At 57.8% G+C, this 22,310-nt stretch overlaps 3 protein-coding genes across 6 annotated transcripts; all 3 read left to right on the top strand.

The window, feature by feature from the left end:
- Window positions 1-646: 646 nt before the first annotated feature.
- On the top strand, window positions 647-15,777 carry NLGN2 (neuroligin 2). Of its 4 annotated transcripts, none has more exons than XM_046676638.1 (8): window positions 647-1,444; window positions 4,435-4,567; window positions 8,071-8,121; window positions 10,239-10,388; window positions 10,561-10,746; window positions 10,866-11,058; window positions 11,410-12,006; window positions 12,809-15,777. In XM_046676638.1, exons 2-8 carry the CDS (start codon window positions 4,462-4,464, stop codon window positions 13,680-13,682), a joined length of 2,157 nt encoding a protein of 718 aa, XP_046532594.1. In that variant the 5' UTR covers window positions 647-1,444; window positions 4,435-4,461; the 3' UTR covers window positions 13,683-15,777. The 4 variants fall into 4 exon arrangements, with proteins under 4 accessions (XP_046532594.1, XP_046532591.1, XP_046532593.1 ...); XM_046676635.1 differs by having other exon boundaries at window positions 3,867-4,567; XM_046676637.1 differs by having other exon boundaries at window positions 3,047-4,567.
- Window positions 15,778-15,833: 56 nt separating this feature from the next.
- SPEM1 (spermatid maturation 1) lies at window positions 15,834-18,875 on the top strand. Its single transcript, XM_046676647.1, has 3 exons — window positions 15,834-16,476; window positions 16,581-16,638; window positions 16,836-18,875. The coding sequence occupies exons 1-3, from the start codon at window positions 16,078-16,080 to the stop codon at window positions 17,576-17,578; spliced, it is 1,200 nt and encodes a 399-aa protein (XP_046532603.1). The 5' UTR covers window positions 15,834-16,077; the 3' UTR covers window positions 17,579-18,875.
- An 877-nt stretch (window positions 18,876-19,752) lies between these two features.
- On the top strand, window positions 19,753-21,527 carry SPEM2 (SPEM family member 2). Its single transcript, XM_046674996.1, has 3 exons — window positions 19,753-19,890; window positions 20,064-20,121; window positions 20,257-21,527. The coding sequence occupies exons 1-3, from the start codon at window positions 19,753-19,755 to the stop codon at window positions 21,525-21,527; spliced, it is 1,467 nt and encodes a 488-aa protein (XP_046530952.1).
- The last annotated feature ends 783 nt before the right edge of the window (window positions 21,528-22,310 follow it).

Raw genomic sequence — 22,310 nt, 5'->3', positions numbered from 1 at the left:
CCCAATCCGGGCCGTGTTCATTTCAGCGTCCAGGTCCTCACCCGGGTACTTGCGCCTTTGTAAAGCCTCTGGTGAGTGGCGAAGACGTCTGGCGGGCGGAGAAACCAGAACCAATTAGAAGCGGAGGAGCGGAGCAGTAGGGGGGCGGAGTTGGGGGGGTGGGTGGGACTAGAGGATTTGCGTCACGGATTGGCCCACTTTCCAAGTTGATCGTCCCTTCTAACACCGCCCCCCTCCACCTCCGGCCAATTTCCAAAGATCCCGGTCCCCACGCAAAGTTCCGCCCCTTTCTCCACAGGCTCCTCCTTTTCAGCTTTAAGCCAGACCAGCTCCCCAAAAGAGGCGGCCCCGCAGATACCCAAGCTCCACCCATAGCCATTTACCCCTGCCCACTGTCCAGATGGCTCCTCCTCCAGGTCCGAAGGCTCCTCCTTCTTCATATGATGCGCCGCCCCCTATGTTCACCCACCCCACCCCCCCGCCTCCCCCACCCCCCATCAACCACTAGAACCCCGAGGATGGGAGATCTGGGGGATGTCTCCACCCTGCCCCGGCCCGTTTCGTCCATCCGTCGGTCTGTCCACTCCCGCCCCCTTCCACCGTTTCCAGTCCCCCCACACTCTGGCGGGCGGGCGGGCAGGCGGGTGGGAGCGAGGGGTGTGCGCTGCTCTCTCGGCAGGGGGCGGGGGAGGCGGCCGCGCGGTGACGCGCGGGCCTGCTGCGGCTGCTCCGCCGACGGATCATCACTCTCGGGCTGGGATGGACGCGGGGCGGGCGGGCCCTGGCGCGCGGAACCAGGAGTCTGGGCCTCCTGGCTGCTGAGCATCCCCTGAAGCCTCCCCCTTACCCTTGCTTTCCCTCCTAGGAGCGGTGCCGACCCCCGCCCCGGGGCTCCAGACTCGGCTCCCGCCCTCCTCTGACTCCCCGGACCTCCCCCTCCCGCCCGCCCTCGGGATCGACTAGATCCCTCCCCCTCCCCGAGGATTCCGGCTGGATCCCTGCCCCTGCACCGCGGATCCTGCGCTCCTGGGCTCCGGGCCCCTGGGGATTGCCGTGGACTCCTCCTCCCGCACCCGATCCCTTAGGATCCTCCGCCTGTACCGCCTTCTGGTCCCTTGAAACCGGCCCACGGAGCCAGTGGATACCCAATCCATTGCTGTCCCGTCGCCTCCTCCTCGCCCCGCTGTCCCCACTGCGGGGTTCCCTGTTCTCGGGTTCCTCCTAACCCGATCCCCTACCTCTCTTTTCCCCGGGGATCGACTGGATCCCGGCCCCGCCCCCCGGGGCTGGGGCGATCCCCTTCCCCCGCCGGGTGAGGCGCTGCGGGCGGGGGCTGGGCCTGCAGGGCCGCGGGGGCTCAGAGGCCGCCGCCCCCCTCCCGAAGCCCGTCTGCCCCCTACTCGGAGCCCTGGATGGAGGCACCACGGCCTCAGAGCTGAGCCAGGTAGGAGCTAAGCCGGGCTGGGTGGAAGGGGCTGCGTGGCGGTCCACTGGGGTCTCCTTCTTCCCATCTCTTTCCCTGCGCCTGGTTTCCCCCAGCCTGCTCTGTCTGCGTGTCTCCGCCTAGGGATGCTCTCGCCGTGTCTCTGCGTCTCGGTCTCTTTGTCTCTGCCTCTCTCCAGCCCATGAATGATCCTTTGAATGGGCCCACAGACCCCGTGTGTTCCCATCTCCCCCTCCCCCTCCTTCTCCCCTTCCCGGCCAAGCCATTTTCCCCACTGCAGGAAGGGGGGGGGGGGGCCTGCGGCCTGAGCCCCCGTCCCTCAACTCTCCCCGGCTGGGGGAGTCAGGCCTGGGCAGGAATGGAGAGAGCAAGGCAGAGGGATAGGGAGAAGGAGGGGGGAGCAAGATGTGGCAGACAGAGATGAGAGCAGAGGAGAGAAAATGGGGGAGACAGATAGGGAAAGGGGAAAGAAAGAAATAGAAGGGGCTTGAGAGAGAAATTTGGGGAAGGGATTTGAGAGAGAAGGATGAGAAACACCAGGGAGGGAGATACAGAAGAGAGAGATGAAAAAAAGACTGAGGGGTAAGAGACTGAAGGCAAGAGCCAGAGCAAGCTGGAAGAGGCCGAGGAAAGATGCTCTGAGGGAGTGCTATGGAGAGGAGAGAGATGGGGGGGAGGGCTCCAGGGGGAGGGAAGAAGGGGGAAAAGCTGGCAGGGAGGCGGCCAGGGGCCTAAAGTACCTTAAGGGAGGAGGGGTGATAGAGGCAGACTGTGTTAATGGGAGGGGGAGGGGGCGGCAAGGCCATGGAAGCAGAGCCCAGCCTGGCATGGGCAGAGGAGATCCTGAGGGAGTCAGCCCTAAGCCCCCTCCAGGTGCTGGGGGAACAGGAGCTTAAGAGGACCTGAAGAGCGGGAGGGCATGACTGGGTGTGTGTGGTAAGGATTCCTGTGTCCTCATCTCTGGAATAAATTGACACCTGCAGAGAGCCACCCGCGGGCTGGCGCCTGGCTCTGAAAACCCCGCGTCAGCAAACAGCTCTGGCGGCTGGGGGGGGGGGGGGGGGGGGGCGGGGGGTGCTTGCTGAAATGACCTGGGTGTCTGCCCCTTTGGTCCGATCTCTTCCCTTGTCCTACTCCTGGTGCCCTGAGCACCCAAGCATCAGAGTAGCAACTGTGGGGGGCTGGCAAGGGGAAGGGGAGATGAATAGCTGGGACGGGCCGGAAAGAAAACTGAGGTTTGCCCCCAGGACATAGGTCAAAATGCTGTGCATGGAGGAGGAGGTATCTGTGGCCCAAGGCCATTCAAGACTTGGGGGACAGTTGGTGGGCACATCTGATGCCCTCCAAACCCACCTCAGCACCCCTTCTGCCCAGCCAGAGGCCTGGTCACTAGAGCTAGGCTCTGATTGGCCAACAAGGGGCAAGAGGCGGGTCTTTTAGGGTTCTCTAAGTCCCCAATCTCCTGCACCCCCCAACATACATACTTCTTCCTCTATGCTAAGGTTGGGGGAAACTGTAGCATTCTGACTCATGCCTCTGCTCTCCCCCTCATGCCCTGAATGGACCCCATAACCAAGCCAGCCCCTTCCCCTCTTCCTCCAGACCCCTCCTCCAGGGTTAAAGCTGCAGCCCGTTGCCGAGGTAACATTGCGGGGCAGCATCCTGTCGCCCAGCAACCAGCTGCAGGATCACGCATCTGTCCCTGGATTTGCCCCTCCAGCATCCCCTCCCTACTCTAGCCCCTGCCTCAAGGCACCTTAACTTCTAAGGGAAGAAATGGAGAGGGCCTGGGCGAAAAGGGTCCCCTGCTGCACAAATCCTTAGAGAATGGGATGTTGAAGGGAGGAGAAGGTGCTGGGCTTGTGCAGTCCCAAAAAAGATCTGAGTTTGGCCTGGGGTTGGGGTTCAGTACCACGAAATTACAGCTCAGAAGTAATTAACACGTATAAACAAACCTGCCACTTCCTGCTAATTAATGACTTGGTATTTTTATTTTCTCTTCCTTGTCTATCTCATCCCTCCCAGGGAGGTGGGAACTGGCACTCCTGAGTCCCCTGAGGAGAGCCTGCCTGGGAGGGATAAAGCAGTTGGAAGGGGGTGTCCTGGGTCTAGGGAGCTGACCCTCCTCTGACTCTGTCCTGGACAGTTACCACATCTTGACTCCACCCCAAGCCTCAGACTTTTCTATCTGGGTCCCTGCTGATGGGAAGGGGTTGCTGGGATGGGGGAGGGGTCAGGGGGCCTGGGGGTAAAAGAAGGGGGCAACTTGGTCTGAATTCCAAGTCACTAACCACTTGTCTCTTCTGTCTCCCCATTCCTTTCTGTCTGCCCCGTCCAATTTCCCTTCCCTTCTTCCACCTCTCCTCTGTATTTTTCTGTCCGTCCGTCTGTATCTTGCATACCCTGTCCCTCCTCCCCGCAGGTCGGGCCTGCCTTCACCTTCTCCCACTTCCTTCCCCTTCCCCACCCCTTGCCCCCTCCATGGAGAGGAATAGACCTCTTCTCTGTCCAGTCTAACCCAGGTCCCTCCCCACCCCCCTCCTCCCTCCTTTCCCCGGCCCCCTCCTCCCTCCTGGGGCGAGGGGGGCCTCCCTCCCTCTCCCCCCCCTTCTCTCTCTCTCCGAGGGGGGGGGTCCCGGGGAGGGAGGGGGGGTCCCCCGATCAGCATGTGGCTCCTGGCGCTGTGTCTGGTGGGGCTGGCGGGGGCTCAACGCGGGGGAGGGGGTCCTGGCGGCGGCGCCCCGGGCGGCCCGAGCCTGGGCCTCGGCAGCCTCGGGGAAGAGCGCTTCCCAGTGGTGAACACAGCCTACGGGCGAGTGCGCGGTGTGCGGCGTGAGCTCAACAACGAGATCCTGGGCCCAGTCGTGCAGTTCTTGGGCGTGCCGTACGCCACGCCACCCCTGGGCGCCCGCCGCTTCCAGCCGCCCGAGGCCCCCGCCTCGTGGCCCGGCGTTCGCAACGCCACCACCCTGCCGCCCGCCTGCCCGCAGAACCTGCACGGGGCGCTGCCCGCCATCATGCTGCCTGTGTGGTTCACCGACAACTTGGAGGCGGCCGCCACCTACGTGCAGAACCAGAGCGAGGACTGCCTATACCTCAACCTCTACGTGCCCACCGAGGACGGTAAGGGCACGGGCACCAGGCCGGGCACCCCGTGGACACAGCCCACAAACGCACATGCAGACCCTCAGGCACTGGCATGGCCTGAGCCCGGTGCTGGGCCTTTGTGGGGGCTGTGAGGAGCAGTCTGTCCCTGCAGGCTCTGCACGCCCTCCCAGGGTGGTACAGCGTGCCTGCCAGGCAGTCCTAGGAAGGAATCCCACAGACAGCCACCCCAGAAGTTCTTTGTGCCCACGAGAGTCCATGACTAGGCTGGGCTTACCCACCCCTCCCGACAGAGGCACACACAGAGTGGCTGCTGAGGGTGATCAGGTGATGGAGGCATCCATCTTCTGCCTAGACAGACAGTCACTCACTCCAGCTCTGCCCCACCTCCCACCTCCAGGCCTGGGCTTGTCCCTGGCTGAATATGCACTTTAGCTACATCTACATTTAAAGAACAACATAGACTCCTCCTTTCCGCCAGGCCGGAAGGGCAGACTTGCATCTGTCACATTAGATCCAGAGCTTCTGGCCTGAGCTGAGTGCCGCTTCTCCAGGATGTTCTGTCCCCTGACCCCCATATGCCCTAAAAGGATCAGGGAAGCTCCTTGGCAAAGGCTCCTCCACTCGTGGCACAGCCCACCCATCCCCATCAGCACACTAGGGCTCTTCAGCTGGCTGTTCTTGTCAATGAACTCTGTAGTTCACTACAGCAGTGCTCCTGGCCTCCAGCACACTCCCCCTGGACAGTTCTCCATCTGCCAGCCTTCAGCACGCCAAGATTAATCAGAGTACCTTCTAGGGGTCTACAACACAAGAGCGGTCTCCAGCCACCCCAACACACCACATAAACATCCCCCATGTGATCCTTCTAACACCCCATGTCACTACTCCAAAGCACCTCAACACCTCTACAGAGACCATTCACCTTGCAAGACTCCCACAGGCCGTTTTCCAACAACTTTACACATAGGCCTATTACCCAGGAAACCCCGTATGTACACCCTACACACCTCTTACTGCAACATCCTGTCCTCAAGTCCCACCGCCAGGAATCTCAACTACTCAAAACTCAGGTCATGTACCCAACCAACCTACACATTGACCATGTGCTCCAACACCACACATATCACAGTTCCCAGCAACTTCACACAGCGCACATCCCAACACTTCTCTGAAATTGTCTACCCATCACCTACACAGGCATGTGCCCCCAGTATCCCTGGATATAGATCACATGCCTTGGTAACACCCATACATAGGCCTTTACCCCAATCACTGCACCTACTGCCTGCTCCAACAGCCCACTCACACCACAGCTCCCAATACCCTCAACACTTCTCAAACATTGCTTACCCTGCTTCCTACCTAGAGATCATCTGTATCATACCTCAGGCTGTGACAACATGGCCAGCAACCCTACACTCTACCCACAGATCTAGTATTCCAACGCCTTGCTCCCTGCACTCAGAGTCCTCTCGTGCCAATCACAGAACACCTCATGCACCTCAACCAGTGTCCTTAGCACCTCCCATTTGGACCATCCATCCTATATTCTTCATACCAGTCATGTACCCTAACACCCTACCTACCCCTCCCCATATAAACCATGCCTCCTAGGAACCTGAACACACAATGCACAGAAGTATCACCTACTCCAGTCCTATCCAGATTCCAAGCACCCTAATAGGCCATTTAGCCCAATATACTCCACACATCCTCCCCAATTCCTCAATACTCTCCATATGAGAACCATCCACTTCGCATTTCCCTGCCTTCTCATGGACAACTTAACCCACCACCCTCTTGCCTCTGAATCACTCTCCCCAGTGCCTCCACACAGACTGACTATCTCAATGCTCTCGGCTCATGGACTCTCCACCCCCACATCTTCACGTAGGTTGTCCTACGTGAAGCCCAGTGTCCCCCTCAGTGGGCTATCTGTCTCATGACCCCCCATGTGAAACATCCACCCAGTACTTCCCACCAATTGTCTGTCCACCCCAACACTTCCAAATAAGTTGTCCACTCTTCCCCCACACCACTTAGGCCCACACCTTCTATATTTTTAACCAGCACTTATTGCAGACCTGCTAGGGGCCTGACACATTCAGGTGATCTCACTGAAGCTTCACACCAGCTTTGGGAGGAAGAAGTTGACTCAGGCTCATGCACGCGCGCGCACACACACACACACACACACACACTCTTAAAATTCTCATGTGCACACATGCCCTGCTGACTTCTTTCCCATCCCTATCCTGTTATGGAGAAGAACAGGCCCTGATCCTAATGGGTCCCCGTGGGTCATCATTGCCAGTTGGGAGAAACCTTCCAGAGGCTGGCCTGAGCCTTGCTGACCCATCCCTCCTCAGTCTGTTGAGGAGAAGCCAATCAGCCTGGGGGAACCCCCTCAGGCCTCTGGGTTCCAGCTCTCCCCTGACCAAGCCCACAATCAGAAAGGAGCCTGGAGCCAAACTCTGAGCCCAGTCTGAGGCCTTTCCCTGACAGTGGGCACACTTTGTGCCTCCCAGCACCTCCTGGCACCTTATATGTCAGGCTAGCTCAGGGCACTGTGTTTCCTCTTCCCTCTTTGTGGACTGAACCCCCAATTGGGGAGGGGGGCTTTTGGCATTAGAGCAGGGGTTGGTGGGGGGCTGGTGCCCCTGGTGGGAAGTTTACCATTTTGGGGGAGGAGAGCAGGTGGGTAAGGGATGAGGTTGGGGGTGTGCAGAGGGAAGAGTTGGAGTGGAGGGCAAGACCTGATGACCCCTTTCCCTGCTTCGCCCCACCTTGGGGAGATGGGGCCAGAAGCCAGGCCTGTGAGTACAGATGGAAGAGAAATGCTGGCAGGTGAGAGGCTGGGTAGGTGGGCAGGCAGCCTTAGCTGACCTACCCACAGCTCTCCAGTGAGGAGCTGAGGGCTTCCAGGGGCTTCAAGCTGCGGGGGCAGGCTGCCCCTAACCCCGTCCTACCCTCTGCCCTCCAGAGGGAAGCAGAGTCCTTTCTGCTGCAGCCCCTCCTCTCTACAGCCTGAGGGAGCAGGCAGGTGCTTGGCTGGCCCTGAAGAGGGCCTGCGTGAGTGGTGGCCTGGGTGGCACAGCTGGCCTTGGGCTCCCAGGCTCCCTGGGGGGCTTCCCCTCCCCACCCCCCACACCTCTAACACTGTTTCATTTCCAGCAATTAGCAAACACATCGACAAGCCAAATCCTTTCCAGCCAAGTCAATATGTCTTAAGACAGACCTCAGCCCACTCAGGCACCCCACCCCCCCAAAACCAGCCTTTTCTTTGGGGCATGACTTTTTCCGGGGAGGGGAAAAACATTGGGTTGTAGAAACGTTTTTCTCTTTTCTTGGTTTCTTTTTCTTGCAAACAATTTTGCTTTTTTTGGCTTATTTTTTCTGCCCCCCCACCCTCCCCTTTTCTGCTTTCTCTCCTCCCCTCCCCATCCACCACCTCCCCCGACCCCCATCTTTCCCCACAAAATTGTCCTTTTTTCTCTGTTTTGTGTTCCCGGTCTTAGGTCCGCTCACAAAAAAACGTGACGAGGCGACGCTCAATCCGCCAGACACAGGTAGATTTAAAAATCCCGCTGCTGCATGTGGTTGCTGATAAGAGGACGCTCACAGCCCTGCCCCTAACTAAATGCCCCACAGCCCTCAAGGCCCCTCAGTTCTCCCAACTAAAAAAACGAAAAAGAAAAGAAAAGAAAAATTTGTAATAATTGGAAAAAAGAATTATGAAAACTTCAAACAAAATTTGAAAAATGTTGGACCCACTAGAAAACCTGCAAGAAAAGCTAAACATGGTGAAAATTAAGTGAAAAAAGAAATTGGAATGTCAGAAAAAAAAAAAAAACCAAAGAATTGGATAGAATGTTTAGAGTTTGACAGAAATTTGGACTGTTTTGAAACTTGTGAAATGTAACAATTTGAAAAAACAATTTTAATTTGGAGCGAAACAACATTTGAAAAAAAATTTTAAGTTGGCAAATTGATGACACAATTGAAACCTCAGAAACCTGCTACAATTTCCAAAAGCCTGTCAGACGCAGAAAACGCAAACATTGGAAGCAAATGAAAGAATTTGGAAATTTTTGAAAACAGGGCCCAATATCTTGAAGTTTCACCACAAAATTTTGAAAAAAAAATGCAAAGAACTTTTTTCTTTTTTTCTTTTTTTCCAAAAATGGATCTTTTTGGTTTTTTTCTTTTCTTGTTGAATCTGCCCCGAGAGCTTCTTGCTTTTTGGTTGTTGTTTTTTCTTTCTTTCTTCTTTCTTGATCCGGTTTTTTGTTGTTGGTTTTGAATTCTTGTTGCCCCAGCCCCCCTTCCTGCTCCTTCCCTTTCTGACTCCCCCTCCCCCCACACTGGGAGTGGAGGTGCTCGGTGGGGAGGAGAGGGGAGAACTCAGGACATTTAGGACAGGACCTTGGAGGAAAGGAGACTCTAGCCTGAACTGCTGGAAGCCCACTGGAAGTTCAGGGAAGAACAGGATTTGGGGAGGACACAGAGGGGGCACTGCCCACCTAGGAGCTCCTGGCCAAAGTCAGGTTGAGGGAGGTGGCAGAGAAGGTCCTAGGAGACAGGAGGCAGGAAGCTGTCTGTGGAGGGTGGAGGGGAGTGTCTTAGTGACTTGTTGGTTGACCTTCTGGCAGGAGTAAAGTTTCTAGCAGGATGAAGGAGGGTGGCAGAGGTGCTGGGGACCAGCTGTGGAGACCCAGGCCTGGCTCTTGTTTGCTGAGTGCTAGTCAGAGATTGCAGGTGTCAAGAAAGAGGAGGGCCTGAGGGACAGTGGTGACCCCAGCTTTGGCACTGTGGCTGAATCATGGAGGGGCTGCAGGGGAGGGTACTTAGTATAACCTTGGGGACCCTGGCAAGCCCTCTCAGACTCCCACCCTCTTCTGGAATTAGTCACTCCTCAGTCCCCTCTGGAGTGCCTCAAGGGCCTACTACATGTGGTAGTGATTATGGGATCTTTTGGGGACGTGGCAAGAGAGGGGTCCAGTGCAGAACCCAGGGCTCAGGCCAGTTTGGGGCGGGTCCGAGACTAGAAGTTGTACCTTGGCTTCATTAAGCAGGCTCTTTCCCACCCTGCCTCCTCTTGCCACAGTAATTAGGCTGGGGGTTGCCATGGTAACTGGGGAGGTGACCTAGAAAGGAATTAGGGCGGGGAGGAGACCAAGCCCCCAGGGACCCTAGGGCCTGGCACCCCCTCACCCACAGACCAGGCTACCATGTGGAGCTGAGGCCCAAGGCCTGAGTCTGAGGAGATGCCAGGACCCTCCCAGCATCTCTAGCTCTAGTACCAGCCTTGGGAGCTCGCTCTTCCTCGGAGCAGGAAGGAGATTTACTGTGTGTGTTCGGGGAGGGGGTTCCCTGGATCCAGCAGATGCCCTGAGGAGGGCCACCCCCCACCCCCACCTCTGTTAGGCTTCTTGGAAGGTCTGCCCAGCATTTGGAGAAGTGCTGTGGGGCAGGCTGGCAGGAGGTGGGGAGGGACCTTCTGCCAGGGATAGCTGGGGAGGGAGGGAGGGGTATCCGGTCTTGCCCCCCAGGGATGGGAGTGACATGTCCCCTGAGCTCTGGGCTGGTCCTCGGCAGGCCTGGGAGCTGAGTGGTGCTGCTTCTGGTCTGACTGTATTCTTGTCCCCCACATCTTGGCCCACCCTCCCGCCCCCTCCCCACGCAGATATCCGGGACTCTGGGAAGAAGCCTGTGATGCTCTTTCTGCACGGCGGCTCCTACATGGAGGGCACCGGGAACATGTTCGATGGCTCCGTCCTGGCTGCCTATGGCAACGTCATTGTAGCCACACTCAACTACCGGCTTGGGGTGCTCGGTGAGGGTGGGCAGCCAACTCTAGGGACTGGAGTCTGGGAGGGAGTCTTGGTGGGCAGGGTTCCTCTAAACCCAGCAGAAGCAGAATGGCTTCCAGGCTGGACTGAGCTACCCAGAAGGGGTCAAGGGCACTGTTACACCCCCAGGAAGTCCCTTTCTTCCTCTGTCTCCAGGTTTTCTCAGCACTGGGGACCAGGCTGCAAAAGGCAACTATGGGCTCCTGGACCAGATCCAGGCCCTGCGCTGGCTCAGTGAAAACATTGCTCACTTTGGGGGTGACCCCGAGCGCATCACCATCTTTGGGTCCGGGGCAGGGGCCTCCTGTGTCAACCTTCTGATCCTCTCCCATCATTCAGAAGGTACAAGCAACCTCCTCAGTCTGCCCCTCCCTTCTCCTTTCCCACACCCCTGACCCTACCAGCTCCCCCTTCTCTCTTGGGCTGATACCACCCAGCCTGAAGCCGGTCTGTCTTGCCAGGGCTGTTCCAGAAGGCCATCGCCCAGAGTGGCACTGCCATTTCCAGCTGGTCTGTCAACTACCAGCCGCTCAAGTACACGCGGCTGCTGGCAGCCAAGGTGGGCTGCGACCGGGAGGACAGTGCTGAAGCTGTGGAGTGTCTGCGCCGGAAGCCTTCCCGGGAGCTGGTGGACCAAGATGTGCAGCCTGCCCGGTATGGGTATGAGGGTGGGAGGGGGCCAGGTCCTTGCCGCTTCCAAGGAGGTTGAGGCTGAGAGGTGCCTGCAGGCATTCCATTTGGCAAGGAGAAGCGGGCTTCAGGCCCTCTAGCGGCTCTGCCTTCTTCTTTCTCAGACACCTTCCCTAAGTGGAGGTGCCTAAACAGAGCAGGTGTGCACAGGATACCATGCAGGGCTTCAGGGAAGATTTCCTGAGAGGCCAGGTGCCCTGAAGGACTCAGGAGATTTTAACACGGGGAAAAGGGTTTTCTGGGCAGAGGCCCAGCAGGCTGTGAGCAAAGAGGAAGCCATGAGCAGGTAATGAGACCGTGACCCCTTCTCCCCAGCTACCACATCGCCTTTGGGCCCGTGGTGGACGGTGACGTTGTTCCTGATGATCCTGAGATCCTCATGCAGCAGGGAGAATTCCTCAACTATGACATGCTCATTGGCGTCAATCAAGGAGAGGGCCTTAAGTTCGTGGAGGACTCCGCAGAGAGCGAGGACGGTGTGTCCGCCAGCGCCTTCGACTTCACAGTCTCCAACTTTGTGGACAACCTGTATGGCTACCCGGAGGGCAAGGATGTGCTGCGGGAGACCATCAAGTTTATGTACACAGACTGGGCCGACCGGGACAATGGCGAGATGCGGCGCAAGACCCTGCTGGCACTCTTTACTGACCACCAGTGGGTGGCACCAGCTGTGGCCACCGCCAAGCTGCACGCCGACTACCAGTCCCCTGTCTACTTTTACACCTTCTACCACCACTGCCAGGCTGAAGGCCGGCCCGAGTGGGCAGACGCAGCGCACGGGGACGAGCTACCCTACGTCTTTGGTGTGCCCATGGTGGGTGCCACTGACCTCTTCCCCTGCAACTTCTCCAAGAATGACGTCATGCTCAGCGCTGTGGTCATGACCTACTGGACCAACTTTGCCAAGACTGGGTGAGGGCCAGAGGGGCTGGGTGGGGCACCTTTGCAGGCCAAGGCGCACACACCCTCCATCCTCAGTTCCTTCTCTCCTTCACACGGCCATCATTCCTCCATTAGGGTGCTCTTGCCTTCTCCACTCAGACACCTGCTGGACACCTTGTCTGTGCCAGGCACTGAGTTGCATGCTGCAGATTCAGCAGAGTTAGACAGAGAGGTCCCTGTCCTTTCTGGGGGTGGGCTCACTTGGTGGCTTTGGCTCCATGTCTGTCTGTCCTTCCTTCCCTTGCCTACCCACCTTCTCTCTGTCTCCTCCCTGTGCTCTGCCCCTCTGTCTGACTGCTCCAGTCTGTGTCTGAGTATGTGTAAGGGTTTGTGTCTGTTTCTTTATTGCTGTCTCTACATCTGTCTTGAAATTTATCATATCTCTCCGCTCCCTCTGCTCTTTGATCTGTTTCCTTTTTGCTTGCTGGTTTCGCCCTGGCTGTCTCTCCTGTGTCTTTGTCTCTGTTTCTATGTGTGTCTATCTTGCTCAGTCTCAGCTTCTGCCTCTCCCACGGGCTATCTCTGTCTCTGCCTATCTCTGGCCCTCTGTCTTCATCTCTGGCAGTCTGTCTCCATCCCTATTTGTCTCTCTGTCCCTGTCTCTGGCAGTTTCTCTGTCTCTTCGTGTCTATCTCTCTGCCTCCCTCTTTTTCTCTGACTTTCTTTCTGTCTCCCTGGCTTTCTGCATCTCTTATCTCCCTCCCCTTTCCTCTCACACCTCCGTCGGAGCCTCACCCTCACTCCTCCTTTCCCTGCCCTCCTGTGCCCACAGTGACCCCAACCAGCCGGTGCCGCAGGACACCAAGTTCATCCACACCAAGCCCAACCGCTTTGAGGAGGTGGTGTGGAGCAAGTTCAACAGCAAGGAGAAGCAGTACCTGCACATCGGCTTGAAACCACGTGTGCGTGACAACTATCGCGCCAACAAGGTGGCCTTCTGGCTGGAGCTCGTGCCTCACCTGCACAACCTGCACACAGAGCTTTTTACCACCACCACGCGCCTGCCTCCCTATGCCACACGCTGGCCGCCTCGCCCACCACCCGGTGCCCCAGGCACACGCCGGCCCCCACCACCTGCCACCCTGCCGCCTGAGCCTGAGCCTGAGCCTGGCCCCAGGGCCTATGACCGCTTCCCCGGGGACTCACGAGACTACTCCACGGAGCTAAGTGTCACTGTGGCTGTGGGCGCCTCCCTCCTCTTCCTCAACATCCTCGCCTTTGCCGCCCTATACTACAAGCGGGACCGGCGGCAGGAGCTGCGGTGCAGGCGGCTCAGCCCACCAGGCGGCTCAGGCTCCGGTGTGCCCGGTGGGGGCCCCCTGCTCCCGGCCACCGGCCGCGAGCTGCCACCAGAGGAGGAGCTGGTGTCACTGCAGCTGAAGCGGGGTGGTGGCGTTGGGGCGGACCCTGCTGAAGCCCTACGCCCTGCCTGCCCACCCGACTACACCCTGGCCCTGCGCCGGGCACCGGACGATGTGCCTCTCTTGGCCCCCGGGGCCCTGACCCTGCTGCCCAGTGGCCTGGGGCCCCCGCCGCCCCCGCCACCCCCATCTCTCCATCCCTTTGGGCCCTTCCCTCCGCCTCCCTCCTCCGCTCCCAGCCACAACAACACGCTACCCCACCCCCACTCCACTACTCGGGTATAGGGGGTGGCCTGGGGAGGCCCTCCTCCCCAGCCCTCCCGGCCTGGGGAAGTGCCACTCAGAAGGCAGGGAGGAGGACTTGGCAACAGGCTTTTCTCGTGTGGAGCTGTCACACGTTGAGGAGCATTAGGTGGACGTGGATTTCCTCACCGGGATGCGTGTTTTGCCCATGCAGAGAGGCCCACTCTCTTCTCTGGACCTGGGCCTTTGTACAACTGGAGGGCGTTTTTTGCCCTCCGCTGGGACACCAGTCTTCGGTGTGTGGAAGCGTGGGAGCATTTTCCCACGCAGAGGTGTGCTTTCTCATGAGGGGGTGTGTTTTCCCATGTGCAGGGTAAGGTTTTTTTTGCCGCCCTGGACACATGTTGGCCCCCTCAAAGAATTTCTGCGGGGATTTGTACCCCAGAATCCTGTTCCCTCATGCCTTCTCCCACCTCCTCCCCCTTCCCCATCCCATGGAGACCCTGGAAGTGGTGTGTTCACGGACAGTGACCCTTGGCCACCAGACAACCCACGGTGGTGCCTGGGAAGTAGTGAGGAAATCACAGCCCCCCCTCCCTGTCCCCCCACTCCCACCCCAGCGAAGCATGTTTAACCCCCGTGGCACAAGTCAGATGGAACACGTTCTCCCCGATTGGCTTCGCCTTCCACAGATGACAGACACAGATTCCCTGCTAGGGGGATGGGAGGAGATCCGTGCATCCCTGTGCTGCCTGGGAATTTGTTTTCCCATGGGTCTGGGACACATTTCTCTGAGTGGAAATATGTTCCTGCATGTGGATGTGTGTTTTCCCATGCAGACGGTTGGTTCCTTTCTCTCTAGCACCTCCCTGCATCCCCCAGGCCTCAGGCCCAGCACTTAATTCCTCCTCACACAGCAGGTGGGAACAGACTTCAGCGGACCTGAGGGGAGAGCTCTGCCTCTCCCTCCCCTAGAGATGCTGAGTTAGGGGGCGGGGGTGTGGCACCTGTCACCCACAGAGGCCATGCATGTTTAACCAAAGCCCTCATCGGGGTCTGGGACAGCCTTTCCCTCAGTCTTCAGACCGTTGCTCATCGTGCCAAACTGGGTAGGTGAGTTTAAGAGGAGAAGACCCCCAAAGTGTGCCAAGGATTCCCCAGTCCTGGGCCAGGGCAGGTAAATGTAGGGGCAGGTGGATACAGGGGAGGGAAAGTGGCAGCAAAAGGGGTCCTGCCTGTCTGTTTCCTTTCCTTATTATGTCTCATCCCTCCCTCTGTGCCTCAGTTCCCCGTTCCCCCATCTCTGTCCCTCTCTTTGAAGCTATCTCCATCTCAGCGTCAGACCAGCTTCTCCCTCGGCTTCCCACTCCCTTCTTTGACCTGCCTCCTCTTCCCTTGGCCACCAGGGCTAAAGGAAAGGAGTGGTGGAGGATGGAGGGGAGGAGAGCAGGAGAGAAAGGCTTCACAGGACAGGCTGGGGAGAGAATGAGGTCAGCTGTGCTGAGGAACAGATGGAGGGGGCAGTGGGAGATGGGGCTTGGGCTGATACCAGCAGGAAGAATTTGAAAGGACATGTGTGAGGTGACTACCTGGAGGGGACCAGAGGAGAAAGTGTTTGAGCCTCTGGGGAAAAGAACGAAGTTAGGAAGGGTTTTAAAAGACACCAGTGGAGAAGGAGAGAATCCTCATCTGCTGGCATTTTGTGGGTTTGTTAGTGCCAAACTTGAGTAGGGGGTGGGGTGCTGTCTTCCACTGACACCTAAATCCAGAATCCCTCGTCTTGGCTCCCGGGAACTTTGCCTCCTGACTGTCCCTTCTCCTCCCGCCTCCACCCATGGAAACTTAGTTCTTTTCCCACCCCTCCCTGCCTGGTCCGGCTCCTCTCCAAACAGCCATGCCCTCTAAATGCTAGGGACCTGGGCCCTGAACCCTGTAGACAGATGCCCCACAAACTGGGGTATGGGAGGGGGGCTGGGGGACCCCATGATTCAGCCACGGACTCCAATACCCAGCCCCTCTCCCCAGAACAATTCCCTGACAATCCCATATCCCCACCCCAACCCTTCGCGGCTCTGTACACATTTTTAAACCTGGCAAAAGATGAAGAGAATATTGTAAATATAAAAGTTTAACTGTTGGTTGTGCCTGCCATTATGGGGGTGGTGTGGGGCGGGGCCTGTGAAAAAATAAGCCTTGGGGAAGTGACTGCCAATGAGGGAGCAGGAGGGCCTCTGAGCCCACAGCCCTTTTCAGTGAACAGCTCCTAGCTCTGAGGTCTGAGAGAAAGGGGGAGTGGGTGCTGGAGTAAGGTCACCATGGTAATAGAGCTGTTTGGGGGAGTTCAGATCAGGAGCCGTGTCTGTGCAGAAGTCAGAGACTGGTGTGAAGAACCAGGCAGGTGCTGATAGGGGCAGACACCAGACAGGCCAGAGGGCCCATGCGCTGGTCCAGATGGCTAGCTACAGGAGAGGCATGGAAGGTGAAGGGTTTGGCTCCTGCCAAGGCCTGGGCCCAGGCTGGAGGGTCAACCATGGGCCCCAGACTCTCCCTCTTGGCACATTGTGAGGGAGAGCCCCAGCATCATTGTGACCCGTTTACCCCCAGCAGCCTCTGGGACAAGCAGGAGGGCAGGTGGATACTGGGGGCACAGTGGGCTGGGGGCCTAGGGGCCCCAGTGGCCCTAGGGACCCCCATGGCTATGGCTGAGTGGCCACCACCTGAGTGGGCCTCGTATCACAGCCCCAACACCAACAACTGCCAGGATCTGGGCAATTCCTTCCTGTTGCTGCTGGGCCTTATCGTCTGCATTAACATTGGCATCAATATGGTGACACTGGTCAGGGTGGGGCCGGGCAGGAGGGTGCTGGTAGGATGGCAGGGTCGGGGGACGGGCCTGGTGGCCAGGGCCTGCCTGGGGTCACTGTGTCCTCCCCCACCTAGCTCTGGCACAGACTCCGTGGCTTCTTACACCAAGTGTTCCATATTGTTTGTGAGAAAGGTAAGCAGGGGCTGGGGTTTGGGGTGTAGGAGGGGCAGAAACCAGGCTTTCTAGCCCTGACCCTAAGCTGGCTCCTTCCCCTCCTGCTGTCTCCTCTCAGACACCATAGCTGTGCAGCTTCTCTCCCTGCACCCTGCCTCTCCCTCCCTGTAGGAGCCAGCCTCCTCACCAGCCTCTCACCTCTCCCCGATCCACAGAAGCTTGTAAGTCATCTTCGCTTGGGAAGCAGACCCAGCCCCGGAAGCAGAGCTTCCCGGCAGTCCACCTTCGATGCACCCTGGACCCTGTGAAAATGACTGTGACCCCTCCACCCACTCGCCGCCATCGCCATCGAGGTTCTTCAGCATGCCGTGCCCACCGCCCAGTAGCCTGGGCCCCAGACACTGACAATGACGAGAAGCTCCTACATCAGCACCCAGTAATCTGCTCCCACAACTGGGATCGCCCCAAGGACTGGGAAGGCTTCCAATCTCCCCAGGGGTTCTGGGCTCCCTGGGCCCAGGACACCGTGGAGCTGCCTTCCCAGACCATCCGCTTCCAGCAGACTATAGAGGAAAGACCCCTGAAAAGAGAGATGCGGTCAGAGCTGGGCCTAGAGGCCTACGTGTACCCTGTGAACCCTCCACCCCCCAGCCCTCAGGCCCTGAGCCACAAGAACAGTGGGGGCAGGGCAGGGGCGGGGGCCAAGGTGGAGCAGGAGCAGTGCTCACCAGCCCCGCCAACCCCGCCACCCATCCGGGGCCCAGCAATCGTCCCTGATATCCCCCAGCGCCGCTCCTCAGGCCGCATAGCGTATGATGCCCGCGATGTGAGGCGGCGGCTTCGGGAGCTGACCCGGGAGGTAGAGGCCCTGTCCCACTGTTATCCCTTGGCCTCCAGATCCAGCACTGCTGAGGGGATGGGCAAGGACTGGGTATACCGTTCCCTGACAGAGAGGTGACTGGGAAAAGAATAAAAAGGAGAGAGGAGGTGGTTTGTGGTGGTGTGGGGGGTGCCAGAGCCCACACCGCACCCAGAAGCCCTAGTTGCTAAGGGAATGATCTCCCTGGCAACAGGGCTAGCAAGCCCTGAGGACCCTCGTCAAACTCTTGGCCTCCTCAGCCCTTGTCCTCAGCCCTTTCCCAGGCCCTTCTTGCTGGTAAGACTCCCACCTGACTCTACCCTGTTTTATTTAGTGCCGAGAGAAGCCCCCCGAATCCCAACCCAGATCCCCAGGCACTCTTGCACTAGAAGAGAAACCCTCATCCCCATGGCCCTAGCCCCTCAGAGATGTGGTTCCTGCCAGAGCCCAGGTTTAGGCTGCAGCTATGGGTGAGGTGTGGTTCCCTCTTAAGCCCTGGTTTCTTCGGGGAGGGATCCTGAGAGTGACAGTATCCAGGCCCTCACAGTTCCCCAGTCAGAATCTGAAGCCCCTGTACCCTGGAGCAGGCTTGGAGCAGAGGAAGAGATATTGGGGACACTCTCAAGGGCTGCCTCATCATAACATCACAGCCCTCTGTGACCTCACTCTTCTGATTAGCACCTCCATGTCACAAATGCGACTGAGGCTCAGAAAGACCAAGTGACTTATTCATGGTCACAAGGGCACCAAGGATCAACTTCACGGCCTCAGGTGCTCCATCCCCCTCCTCTCACAGGTAGATCCCCATTGCCACTGAGTCAGCCTGGCCCATCACAGTCTCCCACCTTCAGTCCACCATGGAACTCATCAGAATATCCCATCCACTGGACAGCAGGGAAACCCTACTCCTAGACAGTTGGGATCACACATGCATGCACACATGTACAAGTGTGTGCACATACACAACCCGGGAACAAGGAGCCATGTGAGTGTGCCCAGGCTGAAGGAGCTGGACCTCACCTTCCATACCAGATGGGTTCCTGGAATGTACTCAGGATAGGTACAGGCCTTTTGTGAATCGCCCTGCTTCTCTGATGATTTTCATTCAACTATCATAATTGAACATTTTAAGTTGATTCCATTCAGTGAGTATGCATCGAGCACCTCCTATGTGTTTGGAGGCTTGATGGGAAATGCCCACTGGCTGTTTCTCTATTTTTTTTTTCTTTATTGAAGTAACATTGGTTTATGACATTATATAGATTTTAGGTGTGATCACCTGAATTATAATTCGACTTCTGTATAAAGTACATCATGTTCACCACCAAAAGCTGTTCCTCTGTTCTGCTGAATTGTTCACTGTGCAAACAAATGACTTGAGGTCCCCAGGGCACCACTTTCACAGACCCCAGTAATGAACCTGGTTTAAATCGAAGACTCTTTTTGTCATACCAACAATTACATCTATTTTGTGCTTTGTGAATTTCATGTGGTTTTCTTAAGGTGGCAGCTAGCAGTTTTTCAATTTAGAAGGGTGGCTCAGTGGGATGGCATTTGGTTAGGAAGGAGAGGAACTATGGTTGGGAGTGGTCCCTGGCAGAAGCAGCAACCCCAGCAAGGCAGAAGTCAGTCTTGCTCTGAAGCAAAAGGGCCAATAGGCTCATCGAGCACCGGCACGGAAGGCTGCAATCCCTGGCCAGGAGGGGGTGGGTATGGTGGGTGCTAGAGGGATTATGACAGGCAAATGGGCAGGACAGGGAGGGAATGGTACCGTGGGGTGATCCCAGAAGGGACTCTTGCTGTCATTCATCCATCTAGTCACCCTAGCTGCTGGACCCAAGTAAGCATGGGTGGAAGTACCAACAGGCTACATAAGCTGCCATAATGTCTCAAAAGAACAAAATGGAGGAAATCTTTATGCATGATTCAGTTCCTGTGAAGATCGTCTCACAACTGTAGCTACCATATTTTCAAATCAAGAATCAGGTGTTGAGTTAAGCAAGCCACCATGGAGACAGAGGGACAGACTGAACTCTGGGATACCTAGGGATTGGGCTTCGCTGACTGGGAGCCAAGGGCAGAGATGGCTATCTATAGGGCCAGCCAAGTGGATAAAAGAGCTGCCACCTCTGCATTGTGACTCCCCCCAAAGTGCCTAATTATGACCCGGCTGCCTCACCAGCTGGTAAGTGTCCCCAGGTCCTGGCATGAGTGCAGTGTGGGTCGGGGCTGGTGGGGGGGCGCGGCCCAGGTGGCCCTAGGACCCCCCCACCATGGAAAACCAGCTCTGGTATGACACCCTGGGGTGCTGCAATCAATACCAAGAAGGTCCCCAGGAAGCTGAGGACTTCCTACTCCTGCTCCTGGGCCTCATCATTCTTGTCAACATTGGGATCAACATGGCAACTGTGGTCAGTGATGATTGTGAACCACCCCTAGGGATAAAGACGGCTGAGGATAGAAGCCAGTTGCAGCCTGCACCTCTACGTGCAGGAGTGGTCTTGGCTGGGATAGGGGTGGAGGGTGGGAGTGGAAAGCCTGGCCTTCACTCTCACCCCCCTACCCTACCGCCCCCACCCCCCAGATGTGGCATGGGCTCCAGAATGTCTTAGACAAGATGATCTGCTGGATTAATCAAAAAAGTAAGTATGATAGCTAGAGAGGTAGGGTCTGCGCACCACCATGCGACCACAGCCCTAGAAACCCAGGCCCTGGTGTTCTCAACCCTGAACTCTTATGACAATTGCCCTGCGCTCATGGACTCTTGCCTCCCTCAGATGAAATCTTGCAAGCTTGTGAAAGTTCTCCCAAAGATTCATCAGCCAAGGCCCAAGACGTCCACATCTACTGCACCCTGGACCCTGTACAAGTGAAGATGGCCCGGCCCACTTGCTACTCCTCTTCTTCCTATCACCACATCCGCAACCACTGCTCACGCTGCCGCCACCGCCGCTACCGCCGAAGCCGCAGCCACCAGCAGAGGCTGAAGAACCCCACACAGTGTCCCCACAACCGCTCAGTCTTCCGTAGCCAACATTGCAGCCGCAAAATGTCACAGCTGCGGCCGATGCCCTGCTTTGATGGGGAGGGTCTGGATTCCTACCTGGAAGAGGAGGATGACCTGTCTTTCCCATATCCCAAGTACCCACGGCGGGGCTGGGGAGGGCTCTACCACCGAATGGGCCTGCCCTCCCCCATGAGGCTGTGGGGCCGCCAGGGTGGGATTCTGGCCAGCCTGCCACCACCCTCTCTCTACCTGTCACCTGAGCTGCGCTGCATGCCAAAGCGTGTGGAGGCCAAGTCAGAGCTGAGGCTGCAGTCCTACAGGCCCCACTGCTCACAGTCCCGCATCTGGGGCAATATGGAGACTGAGCAGTGGACCTCATCCCCACCACCTCCCCGCCAGCTGCTCCGTAACCCCTCCTGGGTCCCCGGGGGGCACAGCCCTTACTCCTCAGGGGGCCAGCTACTGTATGACTCCTGGGATCAGCGGCGGCGTGCTCTGGAGGGCTCTGAGCCTCCCTGTGTCCTGGTGCGCCGGGTCTCCCGGCCCGAGGCTCGAGAGCCCTACTCCCCTCAGTCCCACCGGCGGAGCCTCCCCAGCCACGCTTACAGCCAGCCCAACCGCAGCCCCCACCCATCCACGGGACACTTGAGCTACAGCTCCCGAGATCCTCATGAGGTCCGGCGCCGGGCGGCTGAATGGGCTGAGGCTCTGCCCGCTCGGCACCCTCTGACTACCTCCACCTCCCTCACGGTGTTGGGCGAGGCCTCATACCAACGGGCCCCGGCTCCCAGCCCAGCCCTGCTCTCCCGCTCCTCCCAGCGCCTGCCCGAAGTCCAGGCTGCTGAGCTCTCCCCACCTCCGCCCACCTTTGTGCCACTCAGACGGAATCCAGGGGGCAATACCAACCACCAGGTGTACGACAGCCTGGAACTGAAGCGGCAGGTGCAGGAGAGCAGAGCGCGAGCCAACTCACTGCCGCCACCTTCCACCTTGGCCTCGAGGCCGTCGGTGCACAGGAGCCGGACGGGGAAATTTAACTGACCAGCGGCGACAGCAGGCAGTGGGGCAGGGCATGGAGAGAGGAATAAAGAGCAACAGAGTCCAGGAAACACTGTGGTGGTCTGTGGCTTGGAAGCACCACTCCTTCTGCCAACCTGGGTCCCTGGCCTTGGCTTCCTGAAATGAGAAGCCAGTGTCTCCTTCTTGGCATAAATTTCCCCTTGACCACAGTCCTCCCAGCAGGATCCCCCTGGTCCTGCACCATGCACTAAGCAGATCTTGCAGCTGCAGACTCCAAACTACTGGTCTCTGGGCACCAACTCTGTGTCTCTGCTCTCCCTGTCCCCAAAGGAGTTTCAGCCCAATGTAAGAAGCTGAGGTCAGATTCCAGACATGGGGGTTCCACATCTGAGCAGATGTAGGCCTTGGCCCAGTGAGTGGCAGGAAGGCCGCCAGGGCTCTGGATTCCAGCCAGGCCTTCTCCAGGGCTCTGAGGCCAAGGTCTTCCCAGTCTTGGGAGTGGTCAAGGGGATGGAACTCGTGAGTGTTTGAATGAGTGAGTCAGCAGGCAGAGAGGGAACAAATGAGGGTGGGAGGGGAGGTGTGCTGTCTTCCCAGCCCTGTTTGACTGCCCAGGCTCGGGTTACCTGGACCCAGTTACCACGGAATGCCACCCTAGGCCCTCCTTTTCCTCCCCCTCCTTCATTGTGACCCCAACCACCTGCCCCATTATGATCCAGTCCTTCTCCCCCTCCCCCACCAGAGGACTCTGGATCCTAGTGAGTATATGGGGGCCAGGGGGCCCAGGTAGTCCTGGGACCCCCG

The sequence above is a fragment of the Equus quagga genome, chromosome 11 (assembly GCF_021613505.1).
Source record: "Equus quagga isolate Etosha38 chromosome 11, UCLA_HA_Equagga_1.0, whole genome shotgun sequence".
Lineage (NCBI taxonomy): Eukaryota > Metazoa > Chordata > Mammalia > Perissodactyla > Equidae > Equus > Equus quagga.
This window is presented reverse-complemented; position numbering and strand designations above follow the sequence as displayed.

What these genes read in the sequence shown, in the direction of transcription:
- SPEM1 (XM_046676647.1), top strand. Translation starts at nt 16,078, where the DNA reads ATGCGCTGGTCCAGATGGCTAGCTACAGGAGAGGCATGGAAGGTGAAG. An exon ending in GCATCAATATGGTGACACTG is followed by an intron (nt 16,477 to 16,580) that starts GTCAGGGTGGGG and finishes TCCCCCACCTAG; the next exon opens with CTCTGGCACAGACTCCGTGG. An exon ending in CCATATTGTTTGTGAGAAAG is followed by an intron (nt 16,639 to 16,835) that starts GTAAGCAGGGGC and finishes CCCGATCCACAG; the next exon opens with AAGCTTGTAAGTCATCTTCG.
- NLGN2 (XM_046676635.1), top strand. Translation starts at nt 4,111, where the DNA reads ATGTGGCTCCTGGCGCTGTGTCTGGTGGGGCTGGCGGGGGCTCAACGC. An exon ending in CTACGTGCCCACCGAGGACG is followed by an intron (nt 4,568 to 8,070) that starts GTAAGGGCACGG and finishes TCCCGGTCTTAG; the next exon opens with GTCCGCTCACAAAAAAACGT. An exon ending in CAAGATGTGCAGCCTGCCCG is followed by an intron (nt 11,059 to 11,409) that starts GTATGGGTATGA and finishes CCTTCTCCCCAG; the next exon opens with CTACCACATCGCCTTTGGGC.
- SPEM2 (XM_046674996.1), top strand. Translation starts at nt 19,753, where the DNA reads ATGGAAAACCAGCTCTGGTATGACACCCTGGGGTGCTGCAATCAATAC. An exon ending in GGATCAACATGGCAACTGTG is followed by an intron (nt 19,891 to 20,063) that starts GTCAGTGATGAT and finishes CCCACCCCCCAG; the next exon opens with ATGTGGCATGGGCTCCAGAA. An exon ending in CTGCTGGATTAATCAAAAAA is followed by an intron (nt 20,122 to 20,256) that starts GTAAGTATGATA and finishes TGCCTCCCTCAG; the next exon opens with ATGAAATCTTGCAAGCTTGT.